Source organism: Plasmodium chabaudi, assembly GCF_900002335.3.
Source record: "Plasmodium chabaudi chabaudi strain AS genome assembly, chromosome: 13".
In the NCBI taxonomy this organism is placed as follows: domain Eukaryota; phylum Apicomplexa; class Aconoidasida; order Haemosporida; family Plasmodiidae; genus Plasmodium; species Plasmodium chabaudi.
This window is the reverse complement of record NC_030113.2, coordinates 822252-843335: the sequence shown is the minus strand read 5'-3', so window position 1 is coordinate 843335 and position 21084 is coordinate 822252. Positions and strand designations below refer to the sequence as shown.

Here is a 21084-nt window from a genome sequence, read left to right as displayed (position 1 = left end):
CTTGGAATATATATTTAGCATATATTTATGCTTATAAAATAATGTCATTTTTGTGGATCATCCAGATGTCTATGCTATGAACAAAAACTTGTCTTTATTTGTAGAAAAGGTGCACTTGCTTATATATCTTTTATTTACCTATGAATACGCTTAATTTCATTTTCCTTCGAATGTACACACAAATAAACGTACCACATTTGCAATGAATATAATCGTTTGCTTTCACAGAAAGACATGCAATTAAGGTACTCAATCCTATTGTTTGTATTTAGAGATAATTCACCCTGTGTTATTATTTGAGTATTGGAAATTATTGTAAGGTGAATAATTATTATCGTTATTTAAAGGAATATTATTATAATGCATATTATTTATAGGTATTGGTTTATTTTCATAATCAAAAAATTGCCCATTATTATATAGATATGGGGCATCAACGTGGTCATTTAATTTTATAGTATCTAAATTATTTTGGTTTTGATTAATACCATATTCCATTATACTATTTGTATTTATATTATTTAGATTTAATCCATTAAATTTGTTGTAGTCCCCTATTGAAATATTATTATTGTCATAAAACTCATTTTGAGATTTTTGAATGATTACATTTGGATTTTGTTGTCTAACTATTATTGGTCTTGGTTCATCATTTTTTAAAATTATATTTTGTGGTGGTAAATCTAAAGTGATTGGGGGTTTAGGTTGAGTATGTATTATTATAGCAGATGGTTGCTTTACAATTATAGGCTGTACGCTGTTATTTTGCAGCATAATGTAATATAATAAATTATCCATTTTAAAAAAGTAATAATAATGATATAGTGCAAATTTTTGAAAAGACAAAGCAAATAATAAATATATATATTTGACAAAATATCTGAAATAAAATTTATTTTTCAAGATAAATGAAATAGTAGTTATGTATAAATACTTACGATGCTGTGTGAATTTTTATTTAATTTTCACAAATCATGAAAATTTGAGGAAACAAAGAACACAGATAATTACTATATATTTGTACAAAAAGAAAAAGTTAAAAAAATTCATGTTATTACTAAAAAATTAATCTTTTTACATTTATTTTTGAATATATATATGCTGAAGATTATAGCACCAAACTGGATGTACGCACACTTGCAAATCCAAATTGAATTGAAGAATAATTTACGCGTTTACTCACGTTATACTTAAGCAAATTAATTTCAATGCACATATTTATTCGATTGAATGCACCCAATAGAGGTAAGAAAGCATACGCCACAAGTCTTGCTCTAATTATTATTCATCTAAATAATTTAGCCGCACACACAAAAAGGATAGTGTATATGATGAAGATATATATGGAATGCTTATTACTATTTATTTTTATATATTCTACATTATTCTTTACTTAAAAAGCACACATAATTCGATTTAATATGATAATAAAATATTTAGGATTTATGCCTTTATTTTATTTTCTTGTAATTTTTACAATGAAATTATATTTTTTGTTATATTAGCAAGAGTATGTCTAATATGAATATAGTTTCAATAACATTTCAATAAAATAAAATACAACAATCATGCAAATGATAAAGCAATAGAGGACAACAATAATACTCATTTGTTTCAGGAGAATATTAATTATTTCTTTCACTTAATGAAAAAAAAAGTTCAATAGATAAAATATTTTCTTTAAAAAAGTGAATATATTATGTTTATTAACATGTATACAAATACATACACATATTTACATATGCATGAAAAGCTCAAAAAATATTTTATATAAGAATAAGAAAATTAGTATTCTATAAAAATTAGGGACAATTCAAAATCCAAGAGAATAAATGAATGATACATGATCACTGGTATATTGTTTTTTTCCCCCTCCATTTTGATATGAATTCACATATGTGTATATTGTTTATCGAGTATTATTCATTTGAAAATATTTTATGATAGAAATATTATTTATTCCCATTGAGTATGATAATCACCATCTCTGTCAGTCCTCTTATATGTGTGTGATCCAAAAAAATCTCTTTGTGCTTGGACTAAATTAAGGGGTAAATGCTGAGATGATATCATTTGAAAATAGGCTAAACTTGCAGAAAATGCAGGGATAGGAATAGAGCATTGTACAGCTATGTTTACAATTTTTCTTAAGGATGGTAATTTATTTTTCATTTCGTCGGAAAATTCTTTATCCATAAACAATAATTCTAAAGCACTATTATTTTTATATGCATTAGTTATACGGTCTAGAAAAATAGCTCTTATAATACATCCACCTCTCCATATTCTTGATATTTCTCCTAAATTTAAGTTCCAATTCATTTCTTTTGAGACTTGTTTTAATAAAAATAACCCTTGGGTGTATGAAATAATTTTACAACAATACAAAGCATTTAGTAGATCATTTTCAAAATTTGTTAGATCTTCATTTGTATTATTAATTTTTATTTCATTAGAAAAATTATTATTTGCATGTATTCTTAATTCTTTGTAAGCACTTAAATTACGGGCATCTAATGCAGCACAAATAGTTGGGCAAGGAATACCTCTTTCAATAGATTCGAGCATAGTCCATTTTCCTGTTCCTTTAGCACCAGCTACATCCAATATAACATCTACTAAATGATTATCTGTTAAATCATCTTTTTTATCTAATATTTTTGATGTTATTTCAATTAAATAAGAATTTAATATGCCTTCATTCCATTTTTTAAATACTTCCGCCAACTTTTTATTATCATATTTTAATATATGTTTCATAATAAAATAACTTTCTGATATTAATTGCATATCACCATATTCTATGCCATTATGTACCATCTTAACATAATTTCCTGATGATCCCGAACCTATATATGTAACACATGGTGATGTATTAACTTTAGCAGAACATTTTTTTAATATTTCTTCTACATGATCATATGCATATTTTGATCCTCCAGGCATAAAAGAACAACCATATCGTGCCCCTGCTTCACCACCACTAACTCCCATAGCTAAATATTCTACATGTTTTTCAGCGCATATTTTTATTCTTTTTTCTGAATTTAAATACCATTCATTACCTCCATCTATTATTATATCACCTTTTTCATAATATTTTAATATATTATTTATATTTTCGTCAACTGCAGGTCCTGCTTTTATTAATAATATAATTTTTCGAGGTTTTTTTAAATTCTTTATTAACTCTTCTAATGTTTTATATCCATAAATTACTAAATTTTCTTCCTTGGCTCTCTTTAATGTTTCAGTTGTTCTTTCATAAGTTCTATTGTATACTCCTATTTTAAATCCGTTACTAGCGATGTTCATGCTGAGGTTTTGACCCATAACAGCAAGTCCAATGAGACCAATATCGCAATCGTCCGTCATTTTTCACAAAAAAGGAGAAAGAAAAGAAAGAGAAAGAGCAAGAAAAGCTACAAATTGGTTTTGGTAGATATCTGTAAGTACACAATATTATTGTGTGATGTATTTTTAAATATATAAATTTTCCAATATAATGCTATTTAATTATTTGGCCAATGCCTTGGGATTCGTCTGAATTATATATATATTCAAGAGAGGTTATCTAAAAGGATTGTTAAAAAAGAAGGGAATGGTGAATTGGTATGTGCATGTGTATATCTTCGAGTATATAGGCTAGTCAAATTATAAACATTCAGGATAAAATACATGAACGCATTTCATATCATTTGTAAATCACTCCAAGTATTCTATGTATGCATAAATATACAATAGATCCGTGACTATATATTTACAGTTGCTATTTTTTATTTAACACATAATTATTATTAGTAGTACCTTTAATTTTTACAAAGGGAAACAAAATCAATTATAAATGCTGAGTTAATTTTAGCCTTCTTTCTCCTATTTTTATTGTTGGAGTATTTTTGATATTTTATTTACCCTCTTCTATGATATTGCCTATCATAAAATTATCAGTAAATAAAAATAATATGCTTATATTGGTTTTGAATAAAAATTAAATTGATTGAATGATTTTTATTTATTATTTTTTTTTTAATAATATAACAAGGGATATTATATGTAGAAACATTTTTCAATATGCATTACCGAAAAGAGAAAAAAATAAGGAATACAAAAGTGGCGAGTAATATCCGAGTACACAAGAATAAATAAAATATATACGAACAAAAATTATATAGGAAAAATTATAAGGGACAAATATGGGCTTAAGCAGTCGTGGCACATTGATAAAAATATATTTTATCTTCTAACTATATGTTAAACTGCACACAATATATATGATTGTATAGTTTATTTTTTCGTTATTGTATTGAATATATTTTTAAAGGGAAATTTCCTAATCTAATATATTTTTGACGTACATCCAAATATACGTACAAAAAGAAAGGAAGAAAGTAATATATATTCTTACTATTTATAAATGATAAAAACTTGAAATTCAAGTAAATAGAAAATATGTGAATATCGAACAGAACATTATTTGACGTACATACTTTTCATATGTATGTATAATACACATATATGTATATCTACAATATTTTTTTTTGTATATACAATTAATATTTTAGATATAAAAAATAAAAATAACAATGCCTTAAATATACAATGCTTAGCTCTATGATACAATTTAATAAGAAAATATTTTTGAGAAATGAACTTTTCAAAACTTTTATAGCACCAAAAGAAAATGTAGTAAAAGGAATATGCTTTATGAACAATTTAAAAACAAATAATGATAGATATAGAAAATTTACAACCTTATCAGAAGAAGCAGTAAATGCTATTACAAATTTGAAGGAGGTTGTAAAAAAACAAGATAAAAAAAAAAAAAATATAACAAGAGAAACCCTTAAAAATTGTCAAGGTCATAAAAGAAAATATAAATTATTTGGTGATAGAGAAGAGTTTCATAATATAGATAGAGATAAAAATAATTTAATAATAGAACCAACTGATTCTTTTCGAGCTGTTATTACGACATCTAAAAATAATGTACATATACAAGTTTTAAATAAAAGTAAAAATTATAAAACAATATTTAATTCTTTTGCCGGAAATGTTGGATTTACTAAATCTTTACAACAAAGTGAAAGATGTGCATATAGGATAGGAGAAAATATCGCTAAAAAATGCAAAAGACTTGGAATTTTTTCGATTGATATTAAATTTAGAAGAATCATGAGAGTTGAAACAGTTTTACAAGCTATGTATGCAAACAACTTAAACATAACTCAAATAATCCATGAACCCCGATTACCAAAATGTGGATTAAATGCATCAAAACCTCGAAAGAGGCGACGTGTCTAAGTATTACGTAGTAGTGTATATTCTTTCTACTGTTATACTATTAGTAATATATAATGGATAACATAGAAAGTTGTACACATATATATTCATGTTAATATTTTTGTTTTGTTCTTTTTCTTTGTTTAGTTAATACATATGCATTATGTATATTCGATTTTTTTCATTATATTTACTTAAACATATATGTCATAAAGAGTTTTCTAATTTGCACATTTAATGCATTTTTTGTGTATATTCCACCATTTAAAGTAAACTAAAAATATTTTTTATTTTATTAAAATATTGTTTTAAAAGTTAATATTATACATTTGTAAAGGTAAAAATATGTAGAAAAAATTAATAAAAAATAATAAGCTATAATTATTACTTCAAATTATATATGGTACATAAAAAAATGGTTAATAGGAATATCCCTTGTATATAATGGGGATATAATGGTATATTATATGATCATACAAATGTCATAAAAAAAAGTAAAATAATAAAAAATTGAAGAAACTGCTATAATACTTTTTCATAGTGTTATATAAATATCAATTAAAAGATAAAAACAAAAATATATATATTATTATGTGTCCATTTTTCGTTTTTTTCAAAATTTTGGGTTAATAGTATTTTATTTTCCCATTCTGTCTTTATTATTATGCATATGCCCATACTTGTTTGTATGTAGTGAGCAATCTTTCTATTTTTATATGCTAAGAGGAATTATTTCAAAGTTTCACTTTCTGTAACGAGAAATATTATGGACTTATATTTCCCGAACCTTGTTACCCATTGATTGATTCCTTTTATATTAATCTCTTGGATCTTGATACTTAATTCAATTAACTTAATTATACATTTGGTATCTATCAATTTATAACTTTTTCTCTATAATTTTTAATGGCATGTTTTATAGCATCCTCAGCTAATAAACTACAGTGAATTTTGACAGGTGGTAAATTCAAGTGAGAAGCAATATCATTATTTTTAATTTTTAAAGCTTCATCAATTGTTTTCCCTTTTATCAATTCAGTTGCATATGAACTACTAGCAATAGCTGACCCACATCCAAATGCCATAAAACGAGCATCTTTTATCACGTCATCCTCAATTTTTAATTGCAACTTTATAACATCACCACATGAAGCTTTACCAACAATCGATGTTCCGACATTTTTTTCATTTTTGTCAAATGATCCAACATTTCTTGGTTTATTAAAATGGTCTTTTACATTATCACTGTAATTACGGCAACATAATTGATAGCAGTTATTTGTGTTATTTATTAAGACATTTATATATGAGGAGCTTCTACTCTTTTGAAAACACTGATTAAGCAATCTTCTATTCATTTTTTACAAACAAAAAAAAATATATGTAATATCCAAACAAATTGAAAATAATCCTTGTATATATTTGGATTGATATAAAAAATATATGAGAATATGTATATGCTTTATACGCATTTAAAAATGCTATATGTATAATTTTTTGTTAAAAAACAATTTGCCAACAAATTCGAGTTTTGTTTTTTTATCATTTTGCTTTATTTTCTCTTTGGCTATTTATTTATGATTAAACAAATTTACAGTTAATAAGAATGATGAAAAATATAAAAATATATTATATTTGTACATAAATATTTTTGAGTTTAAGACGTAAAACGGTAAAATTATCAAATAAAACATTAATTTAGTTATATAATATTATATCATTTATTTTTTTATATAATAACAACAATATAGCATTTAATAAAAATATAAATATTCATAAATATGAATACATAATTTATAAAATGAATCCCAAACAATCTTAAGTTTAAAAAAAAAAATTATATATGCATAGCCCCATGCACAAAAAAAATTAGCATCCTAATAAATTATATATATTTAAAAAAGCAGTAAAAATATATGACAATTTTAATGTTAGTTATTTTAAAAAAATTATATGGAAAAAAATATGTATAAATGCTTTATGTCTATGTAATTACGTTAAGGCGAGTTATTGTAAAATTTTCATCTTTTGTTAAAATATATATGCATGTATTAATTATTTTCCCATAATTTATAAAAAAATGAAAAATAATTTGAATAAAGCCAAAGCTAGACAAAGAAGAACAATATCAAATGTATATATAATTAGTACAATTAAGAATTAAAAATTAAATATTCCAATTTTATGGATATATGACTACTTTGCGCTTTTTTAACAATGCAAGTTAATGGATATATTCCTTATTTTGCTTGGCAAAAATTTGTTTTGAATTATCACTTTCGTGATGATAAGTTTTACGGTATAATCATATAAAATCTTTCTTATGATTATAAAAAACTACGAATATTTAAAACCAAAAGTTTAAAAAACGGTAAAAAAACAGTACCTACATTACATATAGCTTATATTTATTACAATGCCAATGTAATCAGGCATATAATAACACAACATATATTTCACTTGAATCAAAAAACGCAAATGACACATGGACATCCACAAACATTCTAAACACAATTAGTAGAAATATATGAAAAAAAAAGTGCATATATGTAGCGAATTAACTTAATTAAATACATATATACGAAATTCTACTACTTAATGTGAAATTGGTTCGGTTATTTCCATCAAATATTGTTCTACTCCTTTATCATATTCTGATGGATTTTCTTTGATTCTTGGTAATAAAGTATTTCTAATTGTTAAGTGGTATTCGTTAATATCTGCAATTTCTTGAGGGGTTAATAAAGAATAGTCTAATAATTTCTTTTCATATGGGTAAAGCGTTAAATCATTAAAAGTTAAAAATGTGGTATCATCTGTTTGTTTTTTAGTGACTACAAATTGCATATTTTCAATTCTAATACCAAAGTGGTCTGCCCAATAATATCCTGGTTCATTAGAAAGTACCATACTTTCTTTTAATGGTGTTCCAGCAGCTGGGGAAATAGAGCATCCACCTTCATGTACATTTAGGCATATACCAACACCATGACCAGTTCCATGATTATAATCTAGAAAATGATTATATAATGGTTGACGTGCTAAGAAATCTAAAGCCATTGAATTAGTATAGCTAGCAAAGATAACTTTTCTTAAGCTTAAATGTCCTTTTAAAACTAAGGTATATAATTTTTTTTCATCAGCATTTGGTTCACCAAAATGGGTTGTTCTTGTTACGTCTGTTGTTCCATATAAATATTGTCCTCCAGAGTCTAGTAAATAAATACTTGGTGTGATTTTAGCATTAGTTTCTTCTGTAGATTCATAATGAATAACAGCAGAGTTAGGACCTATAGCTGATATAGTTGAGAAAGATGGGAATATAAAATTCTTTTTGGTTGATCTAAAATAGTCGATTTTGTTTCTTAAAGATATTTCTGTTTCCTTAAATAATTCTTTAGTTTTTCTTTTCTCATCACACCAGTGGAAAAATTGTAATAAAGCTAAACCATCTAAAACATGAGCTTCTTTAATGCTGTCCATTTCTACATAATTTTTAACTGCTTTCATATCTACAATTGGTGATTTTTTCAATAAAACTTTTTCTTTGTTAAAAAGCATATATACCATTAAGTTGATATGTGGACTTAGAGATATATCATATCGTGGATTGCTATTTCCCTGTAAGCTGCTTAGAAGAAGGTTATTTTCATTATACCTTGTGATGTTTGCGGTTTTGGTTGAGACATTTTTTGTTAAAAATGAAACAACGGAGTCATAATCCATAAGCTTTACATGTATTCTATCTAAATGGGCCAATACATTTTCTTTAATATTTTCAGTTTTAGCGAATAAAATGATTTCATCAATTCTCCCTTTCTCTCTATTGTATTTAAGATATACGTAGGAATAAAATAAAGGAGAGTATACGTAATCATAACCTCTTAAATTTAACAAGTAAGCTATTTCATCGAGTTCAGAAAGTAGCATAGAATCTACATCAGGGTTTTCGTCAAAAAAATCAGAAGCTTCTTGAATTTTTTGTGCAGCACAAGCGCCACCAAATTCTCTATCATATATAAATACTGGCTTTTTATTTACATTATCGTTTGGTACAGTAACTAATGGTGATTCTAATACATATAAATTAATATTTTTATCTTTAACAATTTTATTAATAGAATCTTTATATATGAATTTTTCTTGAATTTGTTTATCAGGGTATTGAAATTTTAATTTATTTTTTAGTTTTTCATAAAAAGAAACGCTTGTATTTTTTCCATCAAAAGCAATAGTATTAAATTCAAGATCAGCAATTGTTTGAAAAATTTCATCTTTGTTTGTTATTCTACCAATTTTAAGATCAAAGAATTTTGTATCTAATTCTTTAGTAGCTTGTAATTCATATAAAGCATTTACATATATTATTTGTTGGTCTTTTGTTAATATTAATATTCCATCAGCACCACTATAATTAGTTAGATAATAAATTTTTTTATCTTGATCATTTATAATTTCAGAATTGTGTGCATCACTATTTATTAGGATATAAACATCAATATTATGATCACCCATATATTTTTTCAACTTTTGAAGTCTCTCTTTATACGAATCCCCACCCATCATTTGATTGTTTTGTTCATTAGAAGATTCCATATTGTAGTTGGTTAAATTATCGTCCGTTGAGCTCCTCTTTCCTTCTCTTAAATATTGATTTTTGTTTTGAATAGTATAAAATCTTCTAGAAAAATAGTTGTTTAATTGGTCTTGAGATTTTCCTGTGTTAGTAACATTTATTTTGTTGCTATCTTCTGTATTGTGCTTGTTATCATTATTATTATGACGATGGAGTGTGTTTATATAAGCTGATACGTAATTTGCCTTATTTCCTTTGGTAAAGAAATTTGCATGGATAGCCGTAAACAACAAATTAGCATATATAAGCGAATTTATACGCATATTTAAAAAAAATATATATATATAAAACTATAAATTAATTTTTTAAAAGCAAAACAATAAGAAAATTAAATTATGTATATACATTATTACATACGGGCATATATTATATGCATATACGAATTATATTTTATGTGGTTTTTAAAAAGTTTTTTTGTAAACCCACACAAACCCTTTTGCATATACTGTAAATATATATATATTTTTTTCAAATTTTATATATAAACATACTGAATAAACATATATTTTTAATTATAACTAATTATTTTTCCATATTTCTTATATCATATATATAATTAAATATGTATAGCAAATAATTATTTGTAATAACTAAATTAAGGATAAAATATATTTCTAATTTTTTATGTAAATCTTTTTTTACTATATAAATATTTTTATTTTTGAAAATCTAAAAATCATAGTTTTTTTTTCCCTATACGAAAAAATTAATTATGCATATATCATCTTATTATACAGTAGGTATAATAGAGGTCGAAAGGGAGAATTTAAGGGGCGAATAAATTATAAATTTAGTAAAATGCTAAAAGCTAAATAAATAAAAAAAAAATAATGATGATATCTAATATGATATTGCCTAATATAATAAATATTTAATTGCTGCCTTTTTAAATTAAATGTTTCTAGGAAATAATGTACATAAATTATTACGTAACGGAGCGCAATATATGATGGTATTGGGCTGGCATATTATTTATATATTGATAATATAATAAATTCTAAAGAAATATGGTATTTTATATGTAATAAATAAATATAATAGTTTATATGCCTTTATATAATGAACGGAATATTTTTAGCATTTACTTGAAAACCAATTTTAAATACCGAGACTAAGGAAGTTTTACCTTATAAGCACAAAAAATATAAAGAAATAATATATATACATATACATGTATCTAATATATTTTTTCTAATGGGTATAACAGTTTTATATTAATATTATGTAATGCTTATATTTTTTATTTCTAGTTTTATTCAGCCCTTATGCATAGCATTTATTCTCATACTACGGGCATATATATAATATATATATAATTTGTATGGTATCCAAAATTAGCATTGTTTTGATTATCATTGTGCTTGGGGTTTATGCTAATTTTATAGCACTTTACAGTGTTTTTTTAAATATTAGAAATAAAAAGATACCTTTATATATTAGGCCTTTAACATTTAGCCTAATAATATTTAGTATATACACCTTTTTAGCGCTACAATTATAAGCATATATTTATTATTGGCAATTTTTATCGATTTAGAATATATTTATCATTACTATTTATTGAATATGAAGAAGTGAATAGTGTAAAAAAAATTCGAGTTTAATATTGAAAAATGTATATATAAAACGAATAAAGAATATTACAAATAATGCTCCTAATTTTTATTCATATGGTTTGTTACAAATAATTACAATAATAATAATAATGAAAAATGAATGAAATATTTATGCCAAAAAAAGGGAATAAAAAAAATATAATTTTCATAATGCGATATCTACTGTTGTTTTTCGTATGTTCCAATGAGAAAAGATAGTCATATACATATGTGTATGGCTTATTAAAAAGGAAAACTTATATTACTATTGATTTGGGTGTTTAAGAATTATATAATTTCTTTTAATTCTAAAAATATAATCATTGGATTAGTAGGGAAAAATATTTAAATTTTGTTTAATATGATAAAATTTAGTCTTGGGTTGCAGTTTTATTTGATAATTTCACATGCTTACTAATTTTATAATGCAAAAAGAAAAGTGTGTAATGCTATTTTTTGTTAATTTTTTTATCAACATTTTCTTTAAGCACTTTATCGGGGTTAGTAATACATTTTTTAGGATAGTTGCTACTAACTTGTTTGCCAGAAAATAACGAAGCTTTTCTTTGATTTTTTATTAATCTACATTTGGGTTGTTTATAATGGTAGCAATTTGTTGGTGCTTGTGTTTTATTTATATGTAATGGACTATATTTTTCTTTTCGTTGCATTAGTAATAAACTGTGTGTATTAATTTGTTCTACATTTCCACTAATTCCATTGCTTTGATTTTTCATTTGATTAGCATGATTTTTAATTTTTGAAAGATCCAAAAAATCGAAAGTTCCTAAGTTATCAAAATTATTAAATGGTATAAAATTAGGGAACTCATTATTGTCTTTTAGACTAATGGATCGAGAACCATCATCAGAAATTAAGATTTCTGAATCTGTTTCTTTTTTTATAAAAATATAGTGCGAATATAAGTAATTAGTTTTTGATAAAATTTTAACCATTTTGTTCAACAAAAGATAATATGTTGTTTTAATACAATTTTGTTCTTCATTTTTTAATTCTTTTAATATCATATATTTATCTAAGTTGTATATTTTATTCACTCTATTAATTAAAAAATTGTTATAATATTTACTGTCTTTAATTATATGTATATATATGCAAGTATTACAATCCATTAAATTGCATGCTTGATTGCAATTTAAGTACACATCCTTTTTAGCATTATAGTTAGAAAACCAAATATGATTTTTGATCTGATTTAAATTATATCTATTTTTACAATTTACATTGAGCATGTTTTGAATAAGATTTTTTGCATTTATAGACACATACGGTTCGAATTGCATTAACCCTTTTATAATTTGTTGAAATAATTTGTTTATATCATTATGATTAAATGGTAATTTTTTATTGAGTAACAAAAAAAGGATTATACCTAAAGACCAAACATCTGTTAATTCAGGATTGTATTTCTTTCCTAATAATATTTCTGGAGGCGTATAAAAAGGGGATCCACATGATGTTTGTAAAAAATTGTTTTTACTATATATTGTTGATAAACCAAAATCGATTAATTTAATATTATTATTATGATCCAATAATATATTTTCTGGTTTTAAATCTCTATGTACTATATTTATTTTATGTAAATATTCTATAGCACTTATTAATTGGTATAATATCCTTTTCGCAATGTTTTCATTTATATTATTATTTTTACATATATATGCTAGCAAATCTCCATTTCCTAAATATTCTAATATCATATATATATTATTTTTATTTTCATGTACTTCATAAAAACGACATATATGATTATGATTTATTTTTTTATGGATTTTTATTTCCCTTAATATTTTATCATAACTAATTATACGTAATAATTTTTTCTTATTTAATATTTTTATTGCAACTATTTCATATGTATATGTATGCATTCCTAGACACACTTTTCCAAATGTACCTTTCCCTATATTTTTTATTATTATGTAGTTTCCTACTTCTATGTTATTGCTTTTTACGATTATTATTTTATATTGTCTATATGTAGTCGTGGTTGAAGTATTTCGAATTGTATAATCATGTTCTTCAACCTTGTTTAATTCGTTCTTGTTTTTCATAGTATCCTCATTTTTCAAATTTTCATTTTCATCCCACTCTAATTTTGTTGAAATTGTCTCGGAAAATTTGTCTGATAATTTGCAGGAGAAGTTGGAGGAATCGGCACATTTTGTTGGTCCGTGTAATGGTTTTTCAAAATTAGATGTTTCTATGAGAGGGTCCCTCGATTGGGATATCTCATCAGGAAATCTTTTCCATTGTGAAACTTCTATTATTGGGGTATCATTTTTTGGAATATTTTCATTTGAACTTTTTTTTATCTGTCCATCAGGTTGACTATTTTCGGATATAATTCTTTCAATAATATCTGAACTAATCCATTTTTTTTTCAATATTATATTACTTAGTGTTAACTTTTGATCATATTTTTCATTTTGATTGTTTTTTCTTTTTTTATATCTTGAATAGGCATCTTTATTAGAACTATTTTTTTCGTCTTTTTCAAATTCATACCCTTGTACATTATTATTATTTTTGTTTTCTTCCTCATTCCATTCCTCGGTATATTTATATTTTAATGAATGGTTGATGGTTAATTTATTTTTAAAATTTGATGGTGCCATAATAGGATAGTTATCCCTTTTTAATTTTTCGATTTTATGAAAAATACCATCTATATAATGGCTTCTACTATTTTGAAAAATTTCACTATTAGGATTATTTTGTAAGCTTTGACAATTTTTCTTGGTCTTATATATTTCATTCCTTTTACCTTTTCCTACATTTTTATGCATATTACCATGTTCAATTGGAGAATTTCTTTTTATTTTTTCAAATTCTCTTAAAAATTGGGGAGAGTTTCCAAAATTGCCTTGTGCATCATTTGCATATGATTTTAATTTTTCTTTATTGGGATTTAATTTTTTATCTATAGGAATGTGTTTGCATATTCTTTTTTTAGACGCGCATTTCGGGGCTTTACTAGTAATAGGGGTATTGTTAAAATGTGTTGTAGTAACATTAGAACCTATTAATATATTATTTGTATTTTTTTCTTTTAATTTAGCATTCATATGCAAACCTTCATTGTTTATTTTATTAATACTATGTGTTTTATTAGCTTTTGCAGGTTGAAATTGGTGCCTTATATTTCTATTTTTATTCTTTATTTCTAGATGGCCTTTTTGAAGTTTATTGTTCCTACAAAAAATATTATTTTCTATTTTATGTTTACTTAGCAAAATTTCAGAGGCATGTTTTTTTTCTTTCTTAGGCAAATATGTCTTTTTAATAGCATTGCCAATATTTATCATATTTTACAACTTTCTAAAGTTTGATAATAAAGTTGCAAGGTATTTCAATTTTACATAGGATCCAAACATGCATTTATATATGTGTGCATGTATACTATTTATGAGAGAAATTTATATTTATTTTCCTCCAAATTTGATACAATAAGAGGAAGAATACCATTAAAAAAATATATTTATTTATACATACACATATCGAATACCAAATAAATAAACAACAATTTTGAAGAAATATGAGTTGTCATGTTCCTTTCTTTAATATGATATTTTAATTACTTTTTTGTTTTGGGTTTTTGGAAAATTTTATTTGAATATACAAATTATGCTGTCTGATCTAACAAGGATTTAAGCATGCACAATTAGTATAAATTTAGAACAAAATAAAATAGCAATTTTAAATATCTAGTGAAATAATATATTTTTTTAATTAATTTTTGGAAAGGATATTCTGCTTTTTTGTACTGTGGTTGCGGGCTTATATTTTATGCAAATAAATTGTATCTTTAAATTTATAATGCTTCGCAAAAAAAAACAATTAAATAAACGAAACACAAAATATAAGAATTTATAGTGTAAGAATGTGAAGCGACAAAAATTATATTGATATACTAGTAAGCTTATAACCCAAACTAATTATATGATATTCACCGAGAACATTATATGAACATACATATTACATACTATTTTCCTATTTATAACATGTCTTATTATATAATTTATGGTTATATATTTTTCCTCCTACATTTATATATATTTTAGTATTTATTTTGCGATAATCTATTATATAAGCGAATATTTTAATAGCCAATTTTTTATTAACATGACTTATATACAATGAGAAAAAGAGAAAGCATATATATGTGTGTAGGAGGGAGGAAATATATAATTTATATTCCAATATAAGAGAAGATAAAATATATATATAATAGGAATGAAAATACAGCGAAATACTAGAATTAAAATCTTATACTTGTCAAAAAATAATAAGCTTATTTTAATTTCTATAAAAAGAGAAACATAGGCAAATTAAGCCTCCCATTTTTTACTAATATATAATATATTCCTATTGCATAAATTATGGAAAAAGAAGTTCAAGTAGCATTTTATATGCTATTATTATTTTACATGGAATAAAATTGTGACCCTATATCATAAGCCAATTTTGAATTTGAATAATTATGCCACTAATATAATGTAAGTCATTATTGTATTTAATAAGAGAACTAAAACACTACAAAAAAAATGGAAAAACTGAGATTATTATAAACCATAATATCGCAAAAAATTATATATATTTTTTAATAGTAGAATATAATATACATATTAAAAGAAAAAAATGGAAATTTAATAAAATTCATATATATACCATAATTTTTTACCATTTATAAATTTCTTGTATTGCATTTAAAAAAATATATTATCAAAGAATATATGACAACAGTAAAATACACATCAAAAAAAATATTTAATACAACGGCTAAAAATAAGTATAACTGATATGAAAGAAATAAAAAATAATAAACTGTATATACTAATTTTTTATACATAAATATGCGAAATATCCATTTTATAATTAGCATATTATATTATTAAAAATTATAAAAAACGCGAAAAAGAATAAAACGATGTTCTATATAGAAAACATATTCAGTTATAGTATGAATAACTAACAAATTCATGGAGCATTTCAAAAAAAAAAAAAAATAAAAATAATTCGCTGCAATAAATAACAACATATAGCTTTTAAATAGTTTATAGTGGTTTAAAAGAGAAAAGAAAATAAAAAAATTTATAAAAAAGGAAAATATTAAAAATAAAAATGATTTTAATAAATATGAATATGAAGAGGAAGCATTAAAGGAAACACTAAGGAAAAAAACAAAAAAAAAACATAATAATACAAATTAAAGGTAGTGTTTCCAAGGGCTATACATATATATTATACATATTTAAAATACAATAAATTTACGAAAAACATAATTATACAAGAAGAAAAAATGGAAGAGTCACGATTTGGTGGGGGAGGGTTCAGGCCCATGGTTGCTAGCGTGCGAACAATAAACAAAAGCAACATAACATTTGTCGATAATGAAGATACATATAATGCGGAAATGCTAAAAACGCATTTAAAAAATTTGAAACAATTGAAAGAAGATATTATTAGAAAGCGAAATGAATCAAAGAATATTATAAAAGACCGGCTTGATTCGATTTTTTATAATTATAATACTAATTGTGATTTTGACGTATTTTATGATAAATGCTTGGAAATTATTACAAGATATTTAGTAATATATAAAGAAATAAACGATATATTAATGAAAAATAATATACAAAATAATACAAATGTAAACAAAAACCCTAAATCAAGCTCCTTTTTTTCATTCTATAAAAAAAAAAATACGAACACTCCTACGAAAGATGCAAATGATAATGTGGGCAATGCCGACAGTAACAATATTTTATACAATTTAATGGATGATAAAAAGCTAGTTTACAATAATAAATTTTTGTTTGATTATGATGATGATCATGAAATTTACACATCAAGTGAAGAGGAAATTATAATTGAAGGGAGCATGCGTAAAGGTATAAACAATGGCAATGGCAACAAAAATGAAAATAACAAAATGGATGATGATGGGAATAGCTTGTTCTTAAAAGGAGAACGAGAAAAAGTTGTTAGAAATTTTGAAAAGAAAAAAATAAATCTACTTAACCGATATCCTGAATATCTTAGAGATTTGATAAAAATAGTAAGGACTGCAAAAAATCGAGAGAAAAAAATATTACAAATAAATTTTATAAATGAATATTTAGAAAGTATGGATATAAATAAATTGAATACTTTATTTAATGAATTATATATAATTAATAGTTATATTAATGATAAAGGGTATGTTGAGAAGAAAAAAAAAAGATTATTATATAGAATAATTCGGCATAAAATGATAAATAGTTTTTATAATAATCACGGTGTGTTTATAGAGGAACTGATAAAAAAAAACAAAGACGGTGTTAATAACTTAAATTACAACAATTTAAGTATTGAAAATATCGAAAAGTTATTCGAATCTCACAGTTGTGATAGCGAAAATGCGAATTCGTGTAAAATATGCCAAGAAAAAATGGAAATTTTTTTTTATATAATAATATATTCTAACTTAAATTATATGCCTATTTTGAAAAAATTGAATAATAAAAAGAATAAAGAAAAAAATTTATTAACAAACATATTTATTAATAAAACAAAAGAGAGAAAACCAATTAATGTAGATTATGAGATTTCTTATCATAAGGATAAAAGTATATATATGGTGTCAAAAAATAATATATTTTGTCATATAATACATGAAAAATATATCCAAAATAATTTTAATGATTTATTATTACGTATTAAAAATGGAAGTAAAGGATATAATATATTAAATATCATTTTTAATAAATATAAAAATAAGCGTTATTTAAGTGTAAATAAATTGAGTAACATGTTAGACAATTTTAGTAATGGAAAAGCTAATCATTCGAAAAGTGATAATGAGATTGTATTAAAAGAATCATTTTTTGATGCATTAAAAAATAAAATAATTAATGACGAAAATAATAAAGATTCATTTTTTGATCAATTATTTTGCAATTTTTACGATATTTTATATACATCCAGGTTAGCACAATATAGGGATCAGCATTTGTCTAAGAATATGGAGATTGATATAGTAGATGAAGTAGTAGAAGATTCAGATTCGGACAGCCTAGATTTAATATATCATAAAAATGACAAATCTGAGGTGAATAAAAATAACAAAACACGTGAAATTATGTCCTATTTAAAAAATAAAAGATTTGATGATATATCATTGAAAGAAATGAGCGACCTATATATGAATGTAAAAAATATGGATAGCATTGATGATGTATATATAGATGAATGCACCTGGGAAAATAATAAAAATTATGATTATTATTATATTAACAAGAATAAAAAAAGTGGCAAAGAAAATAAGAATAGTAAATATAATAAAAATTCAAATACATTTCAAACATATTTAGAAAATTTAAATGAAGAAGTAGCTATAGTAGTAAATAGTGATGATAGTGATGATTATGTAAAAAATAGTACTGGGAAAACAAAAAATTTAATTAATTATTTAAAAGGTCGAACTGCTCAGCATTCTGAAGATTTGGTGAAAAATAAAAATTTAATTTTAGTAGAAAAATATAAAATGATGACTTTAAAAAACAATACTATTATAAATCCTCTCATAAATTCAAAATGTATAGGATTCAAAATAAATGTTAATGATATAGGTAATAGAAACTTAGATGTTTATTGTATAAACAATAATGAATATGTAAATGCGTATAAAAATACTGTACAATTTTTAAAAAACAATATAAACAGTGAGATTAAAAAAAATTATGCCCACTTGAATAAAATTAAAAAAAGTGTAAAGAAAGTTGGAGATAACGAAAATACAGTAAATGATATAATCGAAGATACTAAGAAAAAATATGGTAACAACAATTACATAAATATAAGTGATAAGTCAAATGATAACAATAGCACTAATAATATTAATGAATACATTGTTGTTATTGATGAAAATATAGAGGAAGATAAATATAGCATAGATATATACGACTATGCTGAATTAACAACATATATAGTTACTTCTAAAAAGGAAAAGAAAAAAGAATTTTATAGAAAATTTGTAAAAAATGAAATATATTCTCATAAATGGATAAATAAACTTCAATTTAAGCTACAATATTATAGTAATATATATAAAAATAGTTATTTTAAAAAACAACACATGAAATCCATAAAGGAATACTTATACAGCTTATTAATAAATTCGTATTATGAAAACATTTATGATATGTCATTAAATTTGTTGTTAAGCAATAATTATGGACAATATAATTTAAATAAAGAATTTGCTTTAAAAAATATTCATTTTAATCTTAACGAAATTTATATAAAGTTATTAGAATGTATTAAGAGCGACATATTGAATAATAATTATATATTAAATGAAACCAACTTAACAGAAGATAATTTATTATTGAAAATAAATGATTATTTAATAAATTATAAATGGGATAATGAAAATCATAAATTCATAGAACAAAATATACATAAATATAGATATATATTTTTATACTATGTATTGTATACCTATCCTAAATTTTTGCAAATTTTAAATATTATTCAAATTAACAATTTTAGAGAAAGTATTAAAATGTCTTTACCAGATGAAGACGATAAACATGTTCAGGATACACAAAATGATTTTACTTCAAAAAAAAAAACATTAAAAAGTGTAAAAAAAAATAAATCTGAACAAAGTGAAAATATTGAAAGCGAAAATAAAAATGATTTAAAAAATAAATTTTTACCTAAATATTATACCAACCAAAATAATGATATTTTAGCAGCAATACCTTTGAAAAATATATTGTTAATTAATTCAAACGAGAGATTTAGATCGTCACTTTTTTTAAACATATTAAATGGAAAAGTTGATATAACTAAAGTGCAGAAAGAAATACACCCAATATGCTATAAGACGATGTTGTATTATAAAAATTTGGAGAATGGAAATGTGCCTACGAAGACCGAAGAAAATATAGAAATAAAAAAAGAAACGACTAAGATTCAAAAGAAGCTGAAAATAACTGAAATTGCTAACTTGTTTATTATATTGAATTCTTATCTTTCCTTTTTATCAGCACAAGCTAGTATATTTTTTAATAATAAAAATGTATGGAAACATTTAATATATAAAGATAGCACACAAGAAATGAAAATGGCATTTAAATTATCCTCAGAAGGAAATAGCTATTTCCCATCGGAATTCATTGATAACTTTTTAGATACATTCTTACTTAAAAATAATGATAAATATATTATTGCAGATGAATTGAAATGCAAACTTATGATCTATATATTATTAATACAATTGTGCTTAACTGATAATTATTGCCCAATCAAATTGTTATACGTTAATCATAACGTAAAACTTATTTTGAAAAAGCTCAACTTTTCTATTGTAAATGGGCAATTTATTACATTCAACGCAAGGGAATAGCTAGCCACACACATTCTATGTATATGCATTTCTACAACTGGAAATATATTTAAATAACCCATTATTTAGTGCAAACTATTATCATCTTCCTAATGCCAAATGTTTTAATTGACTGTGCATATTTTACTTGTACATGTCACAAAGAATGGCAT

General features: G+C 23.5%; 7 protein-coding genes across 7 annotated transcripts; 2 read left to right on the top strand and 5 right to left on the bottom strand.

Moving 5' to 3' along the window:
* Positions 1-279: 279 nt before the first annotated feature.
* On the bottom strand, positions 280-798 carry PCHAS_1321800 (conserved Plasmodium protein, unknown function; the record flags this gene model as incomplete). Its single annotated transcript, XM_740676.1, has 1 exon — positions 280-798. The coding sequence occupies one exon, from the start codon at positions 796-798 to the stop codon at positions 280-282; it is 519 nt and encodes a 172-aa protein (XP_745769.1).
* Positions 799-1956: 1158 nt separating this feature from the next.
* Positions 1957-3375, bottom strand: PCHAS_1321700 (6-phosphogluconate dehydrogenase, decarboxylating, putative; the record flags this gene model as incomplete). The annotated part of the gene is made up of 1 exon (XM_016799191.1): positions 1957-3375. One exon carries the CDS (start codon positions 3373-3375, stop codon positions 1957-1959), a length of 1419 nt encoding a protein of 472 aa, XP_016654517.1.
* Positions 3376-4599: 1224 nt separating this feature from the next.
* On the top strand, positions 4600-5301 carry PCHAS_1321600 (mitochondrial ribosomal protein S11 precursor, putative; the record flags this gene model as incomplete). The annotated part of the gene is made up of 1 exon (XM_740674.2): positions 4600-5301. One exon carries the CDS (start codon positions 4600-4602, stop codon positions 5299-5301), a length of 702 nt encoding a protein of 233 aa, XP_745767.2.
* An 854-nt stretch (positions 5302-6155) lies between these two features.
* On the bottom strand, positions 6156-6638 carry PCHAS_1321500 (iron sulfur cluster assembly protein, putative; the record flags this gene model as incomplete). The annotated part of the gene is made up of 1 exon (XM_738703.1): positions 6156-6638. One exon carries the CDS (start codon positions 6636-6638, stop codon positions 6156-6158), a length of 483 nt encoding a protein of 160 aa, XP_743796.1.
* Positions 6639-7875: 1237 nt separating this feature from the next.
* Positions 7876-10179, bottom strand: PCHAS_1321400 (aminopeptidase P, putative; the record flags this gene model as incomplete). The annotated part of the gene is made up of 1 exon (XM_738702.2): positions 7876-10179. The coding sequence occupies one exon, from the start codon at positions 10177-10179 to the stop codon at positions 7876-7878; it is 2304 nt and encodes a 767-aa protein (XP_743795.2).
* A 1781-nt stretch (positions 10180-11960) lies between these two features.
* Positions 11961-14843, bottom strand: PCHAS_1321300 (SNF1-related serine/threonine protein kinase KIN, putative; the record flags this gene model as incomplete). Its single annotated transcript, XM_731630.2, has 1 exon — positions 11961-14843. The coding sequence occupies one exon, from the start codon at positions 14841-14843 to the stop codon at positions 11961-11963; it is 2883 nt and encodes a 960-aa protein (XP_736723.2).
* A 1994-nt stretch (positions 14844-16837) lies between these two features.
* PCHAS_1321200 (conserved Plasmodium protein, unknown function) lies at positions 16838-20932 on the top strand (the record flags this gene model as incomplete). The annotated part of the gene is made up of 1 exon (XM_738122.2): positions 16838-20932. The coding sequence occupies one exon, from the start codon at positions 16838-16840 to the stop codon at positions 20930-20932; it is 4095 nt and encodes a 1364-aa protein (XP_743215.2).
* Positions 20933-21084: the final 152 nt, after the last annotated feature.